The sequence below is a fragment of the Tympanuchus pallidicinctus genome, unplaced genomic scaffold (assembly GCF_026119805.1).
Source record: "Tympanuchus pallidicinctus isolate F22 unplaced genomic scaffold, pur_lepc_1.0 scaffold1, whole genome shotgun sequence".
NCBI classification, from domain to species: domain Eukaryota; kingdom Metazoa; phylum Chordata; class Aves; order Galliformes; family Phasianidae; genus Tympanuchus; species Tympanuchus pallidicinctus.
Genome location: NW_026294618.1, coordinates 13565214 through 13580096, shown reverse-complemented (window position 1 = coordinate 13580096; position 14883 = coordinate 13565214). Strand labels below are relative to the sequence as shown.

At 37.4% G+C, this 14883-nt stretch overlaps 1 protein-coding gene across 3 annotated transcripts in view; it reads left to right on the top strand.

Moving 5' to 3' along the window:
* Positions 1-14883, top strand: part of GREB1 (growth regulating estrogen receptor binding 1) — an 88026-nt gene that overhangs the window by 47761 nt on the left and 25382 nt on the right. For all 3 annotated transcript variants that reach the window (XM_052703702.1, XM_052703544.1, XM_052703622.1), the window contains 16 exons: positions 68-199; positions 830-955; positions 2428-2550; positions 3401-3538; positions 3713-3898; positions 4370-4720; positions 5217-5345; positions 6819-6944; positions 7396-7593; positions 7690-7870; positions 8539-8731; positions 9312-9448; positions 10696-11035; positions 12457-12572; positions 13251-13450; positions 14432-14521. In XM_052703702.1, coding sequence (XP_052559662.1) covers positions 68-199; positions 830-955; positions 2428-2550; positions 3401-3538; positions 3713-3898; positions 4370-4720; positions 5217-5345; positions 6819-6944; positions 7396-7593; positions 7690-7870; positions 8539-8731; positions 9312-9448; positions 10696-11035; positions 12457-12572; positions 13251-13450; positions 14432-14521 — 2766 coding nt within the window. The remainder of the gene's footprint in view (positions 1-67; positions 200-829; positions 956-2427; positions 2551-3400; positions 3539-3712; positions 3899-4369; positions 4721-5216; positions 5346-6818; positions 6945-7395; positions 7594-7689; positions 7871-8538; positions 8732-9311; positions 9449-10695; positions 11036-12456; positions 12573-13250; positions 13451-14431; positions 14522-14883) is intronic.

Sequence of the window (14883 nt, the reverse complement as noted above, 5' to 3'; positions counted from 1 at the left end):
AAACACGCAGAAAAAAGCGTCTGTCGCTGTTGCCGATGGATAAGAAGCCTCTTTTTTTTTTCTTAAGAACTCAGAGGGCGGCAGTCCTTGTCCAGCACCTGCTCAGGCACGGGGTGCCAACTGCCAGAGAGCGCAGGCCTCTCCGGGAGCACCGCGACCGAGCCTCCCCCAAACCCTGCGCCTGGGACTCCACAAACAGGTACCACGCAGAAGGAGAACGGGTTGACGTGTGCTCTTCCTGCTCCGTGTGTGTGTGTTTGTGTGTGTTTCTGAGTGGAAAGACGGAAATGAGCACATTGCCACGTGCAATAAAACAAATCAAATAGAGTATCTTATGAATAAAGGAAGAAACTCTTCTTTCTAGTCTTTTCACTGTCCATTTGTCCCCACCCCCTCTTCCCCCCCGATTTATGTACAAAATTTTAGGAAATAATACAATGGATAGGTGATGTGGAGCTTGTTCATAACTAAGGCAGGCCTTCTCTTTTAAGAGACATTTTGCATTGTAACCAGAACGCTCGTTACTGCTGGGATTGTATGGGCATCAGTGGAGTAAAGGAGCTTTAATATTAAAAGACAAACTGATGAGTGATATCTCTGTATTAACAACAATTTCTCAAACATTTACTTTTCCATTAGCCTCACATAAATAAAAAGTGATCAATGATAGTGGCTGAAGTGATCTCTCTGAGCTTCACAATGAATATTCTCTTGTGACTCTTATGGATCCTGATGGCTCTATTAAAGTAAATGATCATTTTATTATGTCAATTAGGAATCTTGTTCTAGAAACATTTATTGTAAATACTTTATATTTTTTTCTTGCCAGCTACAGCCATAGATCATATCCCATCAACAGCAGCATTCGGCTCAGCAGCTTATAATGGCAAGGAATCTCCTAAACAACAGTTGGCGAAAAATAACCTATCTGCTTTGACAAGGCCATCGGTGTTAGGTATTTGTGTGGATCTGTTCTCTAATAACCTTAAAGATCTATATTCCATGGTTTTGACAGAAACATTGAACAAAAGATACCATGATCATAATTCTCAGTATGAACAGGAATTACACTTCCCTTCCAAATCTCTTGTCACTGTAACCTCTCCTTTTCTTTTGAATGTTAATTTTCAGAATAAAAGTTCGTGTGATTTTAGCCATGGCTTTTTTGTAATTCCAATTATAAATCAAAGTTTTTCATTGCATTTACAATTGATACAATTTGCAATCAGTACAGACAGGATTCTGAGTCTAGTTTCTTCAATATTGTATTTGTATCGATCTCACTGAATAGTTTTGTGGAGGGAATTAAGAAAGGTATAGAAGTAGAACAAACAGCTACATACTGCCCTCACATGGTATAGGTTTAAAAGTGATCTCTGAAAGCATGGACATAAGATTGTTCTGCAAATGTACAATCTCCAGATTTGAGGATTCCTTTTACTTTTGGCTTTAGTATCTTTTGTGAAAATAAAACAAAATTAGAAAAAAAAACACAAAAACAAACCAACTCAACTAACAACATTTTTAATACAAGTTCTTACTCTTGCTTTTATTTTTTTTTTTTTTAAAGTCTAACCATTTTACCAGGAGATACAGACTTACCAGCGTGAAGTAGTTACAGCATTTGCATATTTTATTAATGTGTATAAGCAGAAACAGCTCAATTCTTCAAGATGCTGAATAATTCCTGGGCAACTATGGACTCTAAATTATTAGAAATACTTGATGTTAGCAGGAAAAAACTTGTCATTTAGGATTTTGCAGGAAGACACAAGATGACTGAAGAAAGTAACAAGAGACTGAAGAATTTAATTGCAAGGGGCTCCCAGGAAAACTGTGAGAAATATGGTCATGGTTTTACAGACAAAGATGTTGGAGCTAACGATGAATAGAGGGAATGTGCAGAAGTCATTTGCTTTGAAGTAATATGGATTATCATTAAGCTAAAGATCATGCCAGTGGGAAGAACAAAAACCTTGACAGTGGAAAGAATTGTTGAAAAGAGCACAGATCTTTACTAATATTGCACTGAAACCTGTGAAAATATTTTTTAATTAAGTTACATGAAACACAGTATTGTGGGTTTGGAAATAGAAGGCACAAAGTGTCCACATTGGCTTCAAAGTATTATCATAAGCATTCTTACTTAGGATGTCTCATTTTAGTATACTGCTTTTACTTCAGAGTAAACATTGGTGTAAAATAGGTAAAGCTTAACAAGTCTCTGCACCAGAATGCTCCTAGGTCTTTATGCAAAAGATAGCAAAGTAAAACGAAAACTAGAAGCAATGATTATACTCATGGAGTCAATCTTGTCTACCACAGTACTTAATGCTTAATTTAGTCCATCAGCATGTGTTGAATTATCATGCACAGACATGAATAAAATATATTCTAATACTTTTCTGAAATATTATTGTTATTCAGGCACTTTGACAAATTCAGGGCCTCCAAAAAAACGCCATAAAGGTTGGTCACCAGAGTCTCCATCATCCACTGAAACTTGGAACTTGCCGCTCAACCCACAGGCTCCAAATAGAATTAAAAATGGTAAGCTGAACCCAAGGTAATGAGGATGTTCATTTCATTATACAGAAAATAATGGAGGAAAAGAAGCAATATTTTAAAGACATACACAGATTCTCGGAAGAGTTTTGAAAGGTGTTTGATACCTACGTTTTCAGAATTATTTTCAGTTCTTTAATTTTAGTGATCCTTCTTGGAGTCTCTGGACTTTACTCTCATTAGAATCCATTCATCATGTCATTATTAATAAATTGCAACAAGTGCTTGTGTCCATCTTTTGATATCTAAACACCTTTGGGACATTATACTGTCAGAACTCAGATCCCAAGCTATCATCTCTTGTTTCACTGATTTGTCACAGTGTTCTCGGCTCTTTCTTGAATTTTAGTCTAGATACAGACTAAAGTGAGGTGTGATGAAACAAACCAACTTTCAGCAGGATGTTTTCTTTCAGTATGCTACGGTTTAAAATTAACACAAATAAATTAGTTTTGAACAAATGCTGAATCTTAATTTTTTTACATACCAAAATGCTTAGAATGAATACAACCAATTATATCATACAAAGCTCTCAAATCATAGCTTTGCATTGATATCATGTATATCTCTATATTCATGCATTCATAATGTGAAATGTTTACTTATAAATATTTCAAAATCTTTGGATTGCGCGTTCAATGGTCAACTTGATTCTCAAGTACTCTCAAGAAATTAAGCACATTATGGGTTGTGGTTACAGATCGTGAAATGTGTGGTGTGATTGGAACTATGTAGCACTTATACCAAATATGTGTCTATAAGATGACTGATTAACTTTTCATTGAGAAAACAATTACTAGATCTCACTCCAGAGATATTACGTATAAACTTTTAGATGGAGGAAGCCTATCATCTCTACCGCATTCTGCTTTGGTGGGGCCAGCATCATCTCCAATCGTGGGCTCAGGAGAGCCTGTCTCAGTTCCTGACAACCTGCTGAAAATCTGTAAAGCAAAGCCAGTTATTTTCAAAGGTAAAAAAAACCCACCCTTCAGAAAGATCTCAGGTTGGTTTTTTTTTGTTTGTTTGTTTTGTAAGAGATATAAAGGTAAATCCAACTGTTAAACAATGCTAAAGGTCTCATTTTTGAAATATCTACTATTAAAACATGAAATTAATGTGACGTGTACAAATGTTTCTTTTTAAGGTCATGGAAATTTCCCGTATCTTTGCGGGAACATTAATGATGTGATAGTGAGTCCTCTGCTGTATACCTGTTACAGAAATTCACAGTCTTTATCTAGAGCATATGAACAATATGGTGCCCCGACAATACAGCCCATTTCAGAAGAGATGCAGCTCTTGTTGACTGTCTACTACCTTGTTCAGCTAGGTAAGATGATTTTCTAAAACTATGTAATTAGTTGTTCCTCAAGACCAAACTTAGATTAAAATATGATGAATGAAACAAAGTTCATACTTTCCTATAAGAGAGGATCCCAGCAACTGACAAGAAAAAAAAAAAAAAAAAGAAAGGAAAACATCCGTAATTCATTGCTCTTGCACGTAGACCATAGTTAATAAATATTGTTACATTGACATAAGCAGTTCTCAAACTCTTAAATATTTCTAATAACTGATAGTCAGGTTCCAATTACAGCAGCTTTGAGTCTCACAAAGACACTTCAAAATGAAAGATACAGTTCACATCTTCTAATGGCCACAGCCATGCATGCGTAAATCTGAAACACAACCATCTCTAATAAAAAAAAAAACAGTACATTTAAAAAAAAAAGACCTTTTAACTCAACAACTTTGTTAAACTGTTTCATAATATGAACATTTTCCTCTTAATCTTTTTTAGCTTCAGACCAAGTTCCTCTTATTGAGGATTTAGAACAAATATTCATGCGTTCTTGGCGAGAGTCGCACCTATCTGAAATCCGTCAGTACCAACAGATGATTCCGCAGACCTTTCCTCAAGTGCCCAGCCAGATCGCCCCAGTGACCTCAGCCCAGCTCCCCTGGCTGGCAGGGCTGGCAGCCAGCTCCTGTAATGACAGCGTTCACATCATTGAGTGCAGCTATTCTCTGGCTGAAGGGCTTTCAGAAATGTTTAAGCTGCTCATCGAAGGAAAATTAATAAAGACAAACTATGTGGTGATCATCTGTGCTAGCAGAAATAGAGCCATTGATTCCTGCATTGTGATAACAGGTAAGATCTTAACGGTTTCTCCAGGCAAAACAGAGTCATCCCATGCCATGGGGATTTTTGATAAGCTGCCTCAGAAAAAAGAGCCGTGACCAAGGAGTAATGGGCTTTGATGAACCCAAGGTGCTGTCGCACAGTCGGATCTCCTCCCAGTAATCCCATTCTGCCCATATTAGCTGTGTCTTTACAAAGGCACTACTGCGAACAAATAATAGAAAACTAACAGCAGACAGTGCATAATGCTTTCCTGCTCTGTGTGACTGAGGTACTACTGTGAGCAGAGAATTGAGCATTTTCTCAGCTTTTATATCATGCTCTTTCAACCTCACTGTCTTCAACAAACATGGTACGTACTTGTATAAGAGAGAAAAAAATCTCATCTTGGCCTTAGTTTTTTGGCAGGAGAAGATTCATTTAGCTGGGAGGTGTTTTTCATTATGACTTATAATGTTTTTAGTGTAGCTTGAAGTGCTGTCAAGATGACATTTTTGTCTTTTAGGAAAGTATCAGGCAAGAATTCTGTCTGAGGGCATGCTCACTCCTTCAGACTACCAAAAAGAAGTGAACTATCAGCTGGTCACAGGCAAAGTGGAATCTCTGGGGTCCTTCTTCAGCACCCTCTGCCCAGGTATATAATACGCTGTGGATAGGCATATTTCCAAGTCTGTCAGTCTTTTTAGTGAGTGAAAGCAGCTGTGCTCATGCTTCCCTGAAGCAAGACATTATTACAAATGTATAAAAAAAATACAGGACAAAGTATATTTGAAATTGCAATTTCTCCTAGAAGTGTCAGTTTCTAAAATACCTCAGGTTCATAAAAATATGCGAGCAAGAAGTTCAACATGTTATTCTTGGCTACACAAATCCACCTATACAATATACAAGCCCATATGCATATGAATGAATAAATTCTTTTGCCCCAAGCACACGATTCATTTGGACGGTGGTAGACCAGAATTGTTTTGCAGAAGAAAGGAAGTCATACTGTGAACTTGAACTTGATGCATGGGAAAGAGAAGATAACTGCAGAGCCAGCTCTACAGGATCATTTTTAACTGAGGATTACTACAGGGAGGGTTTTCTGTAGATAGATCCAGCCATGTGGAAAATGTAACTGGATCGCAGCACTAGAGCAAATGCAGCATACTTGTCAGTGTTAATGCATTTCACAGTCCCCTTCACCATTCACATTGCATCATGAAATCTGTACTTGGAAGGCAAGAATGCTTTCTGAATACGTTACGATATTTTTATCGGTCACTGAAGAGGCACCTGTCTTCCTAGAGCCATCATGCAGTTACACTGGTGTCTCTGTTCCTAGTATCTGTGTGTTATGATTCTCAGAATAACTCCTACTATTGTTTGAGCAGAACAAGTAAATGAACATCCTGGAACGAGTTGCCATCTACATCCACTGGATTGCACTTCACGAAGATGACCCTGACACTCTAGTACCATTTGCAGACATGTTCAAATATTTTTTCAACTGCTGAGAAAATAAGTATTCAGGACAGGCATACTGTATTTTCTGAGTAGGTATTACCTGTAAGCAGGGTCCCTGCTAAACAGAGCAGATGTACTTAGCTCAGTAAAACATACCTTGCTTTAATATTGTGTAAAAAACCTCATTTCTCTGTCTACTTTATCAAAAAATATTTTTCCTTCTTTTTCACAAAAAGTGTTAAAGATTTAATATCTGTGCTTTGCATCAGATTTTCAAAAGCTGCTTCAAATCCTTATTAGTAAACAGTACAAATAGCTACAGTGGTCAGGACATACACTAGGTTTTGTGCAGGTGTTTGTCTTTGCTGATTTAGGTCACAATCTTCAAGCTAGTTTTCTACTATGTTCTCTAAATGTCCTAAGCAGAGGTCTGCAGAGCTGATCTGTCATTCCTTGGCCTGATGTGCACTTTATTAGTGATAAGCTGAAAATAAATAATGCATTGGAAACTAATGATAGGATTAGTGTACAAAATACCCAATAAGCCAAAGACAGGACAGCATATACAAAGCTCTTTGAGATCTACTAAAGAAAGTCAGCATGAAATACAGCTGTTATCAACCTGAATGTTTTTACCACTCTCCTCTCCATTTGCTAGAGGGTGACATCGATCTTTTGCTGGAGAAATTTTATCAGGAAAACCAAGGGCACATCTCTTCATCACTGTCTGCTTCAGCAAATAAATCAACAGCACTGAATGGAACAGGAGCAGCTGTGTGTACAAGTAAGGAGGATTTTCTCAAAAGGTAATAGAGTCAGATGCTTGAGAATAGGTCTTTAGGTGTGCAGTTAGATGTACCTGGGTAGAGTCCTGGGCTCTTGAAGAATTCTATTCTGAGGTGATCGTGAACTCATGTCTTGGGATACCCAGATTTATTTACACTGGGTGCTCAGTTCGTTCCATGAGAGCTGTACTTCCTGAAGCTTTAAATCTTACTTCCTTGGTAGCAGAATGCTACTGCACAAGTCCAACTTCAGCTCATAAATATTTAGGAGACTTGCAGGAATAAAATTCCCAAGTGCAGAAAGTTTTCTTTGTATGTCCTATGTAGATTTTCCTAAAATAGAACACTGACTCCTTAGAGAATAGGCCAGTCATTCTTTTCCAGGCTGTACAGTTTTACACTAGATTAGACTTTTGGTGTATGTATAAAAAGAATTCTGTCTTTTTCTAGGTTATGAGATTGAACGACATCAGATTCGACCATTCCAGCTGGCAGTAGCTCAGAAACTGCTGTCTCATATTTGCTCAATTGCTGACTCCAGCACTCAAAATCTTGATTTGGGTTCCTTTGAGAAAATTGATTTCTTGATTTGTGTTCCACCCTCTGAAGTGACTTATCAGCAGACTTTGTTTCATCTCTGGCATTCAGGTGCTCATTAGTTAGCTTTATTAGCTGGATTTACAAGAAACCAATGAACGCATTTATATCGGGAAATCCTGACATTTGTTCCATTTTTTTTTCTAGGTATTTTATTAGAACTTGGGTTGGAGAAGCAGCATCTTACGAAGCAGAAGGTGGAACAGTATGTTCTGAAACTAGACGCAGAAGCCCAGATTAAGTTCAAAGTCTTTCTGCAAAACTCTATGCAGAATCCACACACACTGTTTGTCCTAATCCATGATCATGCACACTGGGATCTAATGAGGTAAGGATACTTGAACTTGCTTGCAGAGATGCAAGCATTTCTGAAGGCTGAGAGGTCATGGCTAGGCACAAACATTTTCTGGAGTCACCTGCCTCTCTTAGTTGATAACAGCAACTTGTAGTGCTGAAGCTTGTAACTTAGACCTTTCAGGTAAATGAGTGAATTTGGAATGATGTGTTAAACTGGAGGAAGAAGTTGATTGCAGATGTCCTATGAGACTGGCATTTGCTCTAACAATTATTAATCTTTATTGTACTAATTCTATCACAGGTACTTTCCCCCTTTCTTTCCACTATTGTGGCTTATGGTCTGTCATTTTCTGTCCTTTTTTTTGTAGGTAAGAATTATATTTTCTCAAGAGCAGCAGAACAATCTGGCTAAATTTAGCAGGGAAGTGTGCAACCATTAATAACTGCCATAATGTCAGCTTCCTTTTGTCCTTTCATATGCCTGTGGCCGTAAGAGACCAGTAATTTGCTAGCTATAGAGTTAACCAGACTTAAAGAAATATTCAGCTGCAGTGAAATAACACATTTATTTTCCTCTCCTTTCATGCAGCTAAATCAGGGTAATGAATAGAATCCTAAACTCCTTGTTTGCATTTAACTTTGATTTCACATCTCCCTTGAGCCAATCGCTTTGGAGAGTTTTGGGTTTCTGTTTTGCAGTGCTATGCATAGCCTTTATCCTCAGACAGAACTGTCTACGGGACTTGTTGATAGACTGTTGAACTGCAGGGAGGTGAAAGAGGCGCCCAACATTGTGACGCTCCATGTGACTTCCTTTCCTTATGCGCTGCAGACGCAGCACACTCACATCAGCCCTTACAATGAGATCCACTGGCCTTCTTCATACAGCAATGTAAGATGGATGCTCTGAGGTGATTTTGTGAGCTTTTCATGAGTTATTTTACTTTTATATACTTGTTGAAACTCTGGAGGCCTGATAATTTTTGTGTAAGCTGAGTGAAGTTTGCATGGTCTGTGACAGTCTATGTCAAGTTTTTTTTCCTTTTGCTTCTTCTGTCATTTCTTGCTTATTATCTTTATATATTTTATATCTCCTCTAGTAACTAGTAACTAGTAAACTCTAGTAACTGCTATAAACCTTTGAGTTACATAGGTAGAAATCATCTAGAAAATCTGTTTCTAGTGTGTTACTGCATAAATATAAATAGATATATGAAATTTCTTCACATATTTTTACCTACATAGATTTTCTGTCTGTATGTTTACATGGGAAGAGAGGAAAGAAACATGGAAAATGGAGTATAACTTCTTTTCTCTCCAAAAACCAACTTTTTCTTTCTTCCTGTATATTATATGCCTGAATATATTATGCCTATTATAGAATGTGACTGCAGATACCGATGATTAATCAATTATAAATTAATAATTGGTAGATTTTTACCTTTAAAATTCTACTGCTTCATTTCTCCTAGGGTGTAGATTTATATCATGAAAACAAGAAATACTTTGGACTGTCAGAATTCATTGAATCCACTCTGTCTGGGCATAGTATCCCACTGCTTCGGTATGACAGCTCTTTTGAAGCAATGGTCATGGCTCTGGGAAAGAGGTATGGTACAATCCTTAGTTTAATGAAGGAAACATAGGGAGCATATTCTAGTCTCACTGTCTTACAAATTATTTCATTTGTTCTTATCTCATCCTCTCATCTTTTTTTTCAGTATATATTTGGCCTGTGATCTAATCAGTTCAGATGAATTCATTAGATAAACTTGCACACTGTTCAACCCATATTAGTGTGTGTGCTTGGTTACAGCAGATAATTCTATGTTACAGTAATTGAAAACTGCACAACCAAATGATTTCTAATGTAACTTTAGTCCAATTTTATCACTTGCTGGCCATAGCTGACTTTTTTTTTTTAATGTATCATTTTTGTATACCATATAAAAAGGGAAGGAGGTATATCACTATATTTTGTGTACTTAAATCAGTGGTAAAATTTTTAGAGAAGCTTCCCAGCTTGAAAATATATCAACAGTAATTATGGAGCCACTGAAAAGTGTAATGACATATTATGTGAAGGCATGCAACTGCGGATGATATTGGAGTCTGTAAGAATTTTAAGACAGGATGAGTAGAGTCTTGCAAATTTGTATTGCTAACTGAGAGAATGAGCATGTCCACAATTCGCTACTAGCATTTGCTACAGGGTGACATGGAGCTCTGGTCACGCACATCAGGTACTTCTCTGAGCAGGCCTGGTTTCATTTTTGTGGAAAATCAGAGCAAAGGAAGCTATTACATTTCCACATCTCTCCCTCTCATAGAGTGGGCATTAAGGCAGGGTGTACCTGGGCTTGGAAATTTGGAGTGCTCATTGAGTGCTGCCTACATATTTAGTCCTGCTCATTGAGTGCTGACTACATATTCAGTCCTCTTGGAAAAAAAGAGTAATTTGATACACAGCTTGAGTAAGAACGCAATAGGAAAAACCCTAATGCTAATGTCATGAAGAGTACTGTTTTCATTGACGAGTGCATGCATTTTGATTGATGGTGTTGCTGAGTGCATTAGCAAATATTCTGTGACAAATTTTCTAACAGCAGCAAAGTGTTGATAACTTGAAGTGATGTAACACTGATGAACTACTTGCTTATAAAATCCTTACTGAGCAATAGGGAGACCACTTCAGTTCTGATTGTGAAATGATGTGTTATTGCAAGGACTATCAAACTGTAATTTTGGACAGTAAATGATAAGGGTTCTTTGCAGGAGAAAGTCCTGAGTTTGCTATATTTTGGAGAACATCAGCTTTTTTTACTTTAATACTTCACTATTTAACCTTTATTTCAGGTTTCCCAGATTACACAGTGCAGTGATAAGGACTTTTGTCCTCATACAACACTACTCTGCAGCTATGATGGCAGTGTGTGGTCTTTCTCAGATGAAGAATTACACCTCAGTTGAAACTCTGGAAATCACCCAAAACCTAATAAACTCTTCAAGACAGTGTCCTAGTGGTCATGGCCTCATGGTAGTGTTGAGAATTCCATGTACCCCACTGGCTGCAGTGGCATATGAACGTCTGTATAATGTAAGGGAAAGACTAGCCCTTGAAGATAACTTTGAAATAATCTTGGGAAATCCTAATTCTGGAATCACTATAGGGAAGCACTTTGTGGAGCAACTAAAGGTAACTTGCAGAATGACATATACTGGGAAACTTCGTTAGTTGGGTAGATGGGGAGACTGTTGGTGAGAGATATGGTCATGAGCTGAAGCGTGGTTCATACTGGAAAAACTCAAAATTACTGCAAGGAGCACAACTTTTGACTGTAGACAAATAATCTGTGATTCCTTTACTGTCCTACCAATGGTTACTTTCTGGTTACTCAGTTGAATATTAACGGATAGAGCCAGAGCTTGGCTTCCTGCAGCAACCCTTCCAAACAGCTGAACTGCTTTTATGTACAACAACAGGGAAAACAGACATATAGAACTGTCACAATTTTCTCACAAAGTCATTGTTGCATGGATTTTCTTTGGTTAAGATTTATATTATTCTTCTCACCAGCAGATGGCATAAAGGCACCAAATTGGTGATGCTGCCTATAGGTTTGGAATTCACAATCTGGTACTTAATTCTTTCTGGACCGTGTGTTATTTCAAAGATTCATTTATACCCTTTATGTCCAGAATCTTAAGTCATGTATGTAACAAAAGGCTCTGGTATTTTCTTGCTCTTCATAACACTGCCATCTGTTTGCTCTAGCAAAAATGTTTATTGTACTGTTCTGTGCTTAATTTGATGTGTTAGACAGTCATTTGACGTCCAGAGCCTAAAGCTCATCCTACTGTGTCATGAATAACTTCTTCTGAAAAATCAATATTCTAAATCACATCCCATTTGTCTTCCCAGACATTCACAGTAGTGGTAATAAGTGTGTAAGTGGCAGAAGTGGAACTATCATACTGTTGTTCCTGCTGTGTATTCCTTATCTGTAGGTCAATCTCACAGCAGAAAGTATTGGCTGGTATGAATAAAGTAGTATAACCTGATGCTAAACATTCAAATGACAGAACTAGTTATCAAATTTCTCATTACACTATTAGGAAAATTGACAACTTTGATGGAGAGTAGGAGGCTTCAGAGTGAGAGGCTTAAGTGAGATCAGTGTAATGTGTGTGTTCAAAACTTCAGTACTTCCAGCTTCATGCTATTCCTCTATGGTGAAATAGCCTCATTTCCTTCTGTAATTTATCCATCACAAGAAGCAACCCTTTCTCTCCCCGGAAGCTCCTACTCATCTTTATTGCCTGATGTACCATATCCACTCTATCCATGTATGCCCTAGTCCTAGTGCTGTGCAGCTGGGAGACAGGGAGACTTTTCAGACCAGAACATGCTGTCTGTTCTCCTCAGGTTTACATCAGGCAGATTGCTACCTGTAACTCTTTAGGAATTGTACAATCTACCTGTATTGAAATTGGCTCTGCCATGTGGCTTACTCTGGTGGAACATCCATCCACCGTGCAAATCAATTCAAACAATGGATGATAAAATATGTGATCATTTGTGCCTTGCCAGGATGTTCAATAGTGTCTCTTATGCAGGTCTGGCAGAAAATTGAAGATGTAGATTGGAGGCCACAGACCTATTTGGAACTGGAAGGTTTGCCCTGTATATTAATATTCAGTGGTATGGATCCACAAGGGGAGTCTTTACCACGGTAAGTAGATCTGGTATTTTCTCAGTGGGAGTTCTTTACCCTTGCTTATTGGATGGCTAAAAATTAACTGTTTAAATACCTGTGGGGAAGAAAACATTTCAGTGTCAAAGATGCTTTTCCATTTTTTTGTAAATTTTTATATTGTAAATAAAAAAGTTTATTAGTAATAATCTCCTGCTTTTACAGTAACTTAATATTAGTAACTTAAAAATATTATGAGTTGTCATGGTATAAAGGTATGTAAAAAAGAAGTATCTATAGCTACTTTAGATACCTCAAAGCAGCTGAGATATGTGCAGGATATTGGTGTATATCCAGCAGGACATGTGTAGAGGTCTGTGCCTTCTGGAGTTGAAGCTGAAAGGCAAACAAGATGCCCTAGGACCACCAAAATTGCACTAAATGTTTTTGTTTGTTCAATTAAATCCAAAATGATACCTTTTTTTTTTTTCTTATATTGATGCTAATGTTCAGTGCACCAGATTAAACTGCTTAACTAGATAAAGAATAATAAAACCATATGCACCATAATGGAAAACTTATTAAACACCAAAAATCTACCTTGTTCTGTCTCATGTGTAGCTTAAGCAGATTGTAAAAAATATTCCCCTTTGGCTGTGTCTGGAAAAGAAATAGAGTACAGTGAGTTCTCATGTTCTCTCATCTGTTTCTCTCCAGATCACTGAGATACTGTGACCTACGTTTAATAAATTCATCTTCTTTAGTAAGGACAACTTTGGAGCAAGAGCTTGGTTTGGCAGCATACTTTGTGAGCTCAGAAATTCACACTGAGAAAGCAGTTGTGAATGATGTGTTGGAAAGCGACCCAGAGAAACTAAGCAGCACTGATAATGAAGATGAAGAAATAGCAACAGAAGGTACTGCTACCAGTGATAATAAGAGGTGTAAAATGATTGAGCTGTGTTAGAAAAATACATGTGATATATTAGAAAAATGTGATATATTAGAAAATGAGAAATGGGTTTCAAGTTCTTCCATTCATTGTCTGTCTTTGAACTCATACTGAAATAGTAGAGTTGGAGAGGTTATTATTTCTTAAGAGAGGCCTACCTTAGGTGTGATGAATATTTCTGTCCATTTAGTTGAAGTAAGTTGGTGTAATTTGAGTCCAAGGTGCACTGAGGTTATAAGGCTGCTCTCCTGGTCTGTGAAGTATGGTGTACTCCCGTGGAGTTCAATTTAGAACATCAGCTCAGATGATAGACTGAGCGCAGTGCTTTTTGCCTCTGTTTATTATTGCTAAACCACATGAAAAAAAAAAAAAAAGAAAAAAAAAACAAAAACATTTTGGCATAGAAAGCTAAGTTAGGAACCTCAAGCAAATGCCCTTGAGGGACTGTCATCATCAAAAGCTGAGATATAATTTATCCATAAAGCTGTTATGCAATGGGTAGGAGGTAGTTCATAACACACTGACAAAACAGAGCACTTTGTCAGTTGGTTTCACTGACACTAATTGGGTATGAAAGGTAAAACACAGTTGTGACGTGTCAGCTCCTGGCAGCAGAACTGATTTTGTAAGTTGTACTGCAGTTCAACATAATTAGAATATTTTATAGGCTAATCCAATGCTGCATGGTAGGAACACATTGAATACAGTGTCAGAAGGAGGACAGAATCCAGACAAATCAAAGAATCATGGCTTAGGTTGGAAGGAACCTTAAAGACCATCCAGTTCCAATCCCCTGCCATGGTCAGGGTTGCAATACATCAAATCTGGCTGGTTCCATCTAAAGTTGTGAGCTCTTCCTTATTTCAACAATATAGCCATCACTTTTTACAGGCTTACTTTAATTATGCTTTGCTTTTGTTTTCCTCTGCTACTATTCATGAAACAGGTTCTACTTCAGAAAAGAGAAGTCCTATGAAAAGAGAAAGATCTCACTCTCATGACTCTGCATCTTCATCTCTCTCTTCAAAAGCTTCCAGTAAGTCCTTAAGTTTATTTCTATTAAGCTGTATTTAGGATAGATAAAAAACCTTCTGTTCAGCTTGTTAAAGAAAGGGGGAAAAAAAAAGGCACAAATCAGTCAGCTTTTGGCAAGGCCTATTTTAATGAGATTATCATAGGTAACTTCTAAAAAAGTAATTTAGAATCAGACTTCTTAAATACAAGCAGATGATTTCTTGCTTGGAAAGTAAACATAGGACAGGCTACCTAAAACAGGTACTCCTTTAATGTGTGACACTTAGGTTTGAATCCTTAGTACTGAGTGCGTTCACTGAAGCGATGACAATTCAACAGTTTTAAATAATCTTTTGAAAATCCGTAGGAAGAAAAGAATTCTCA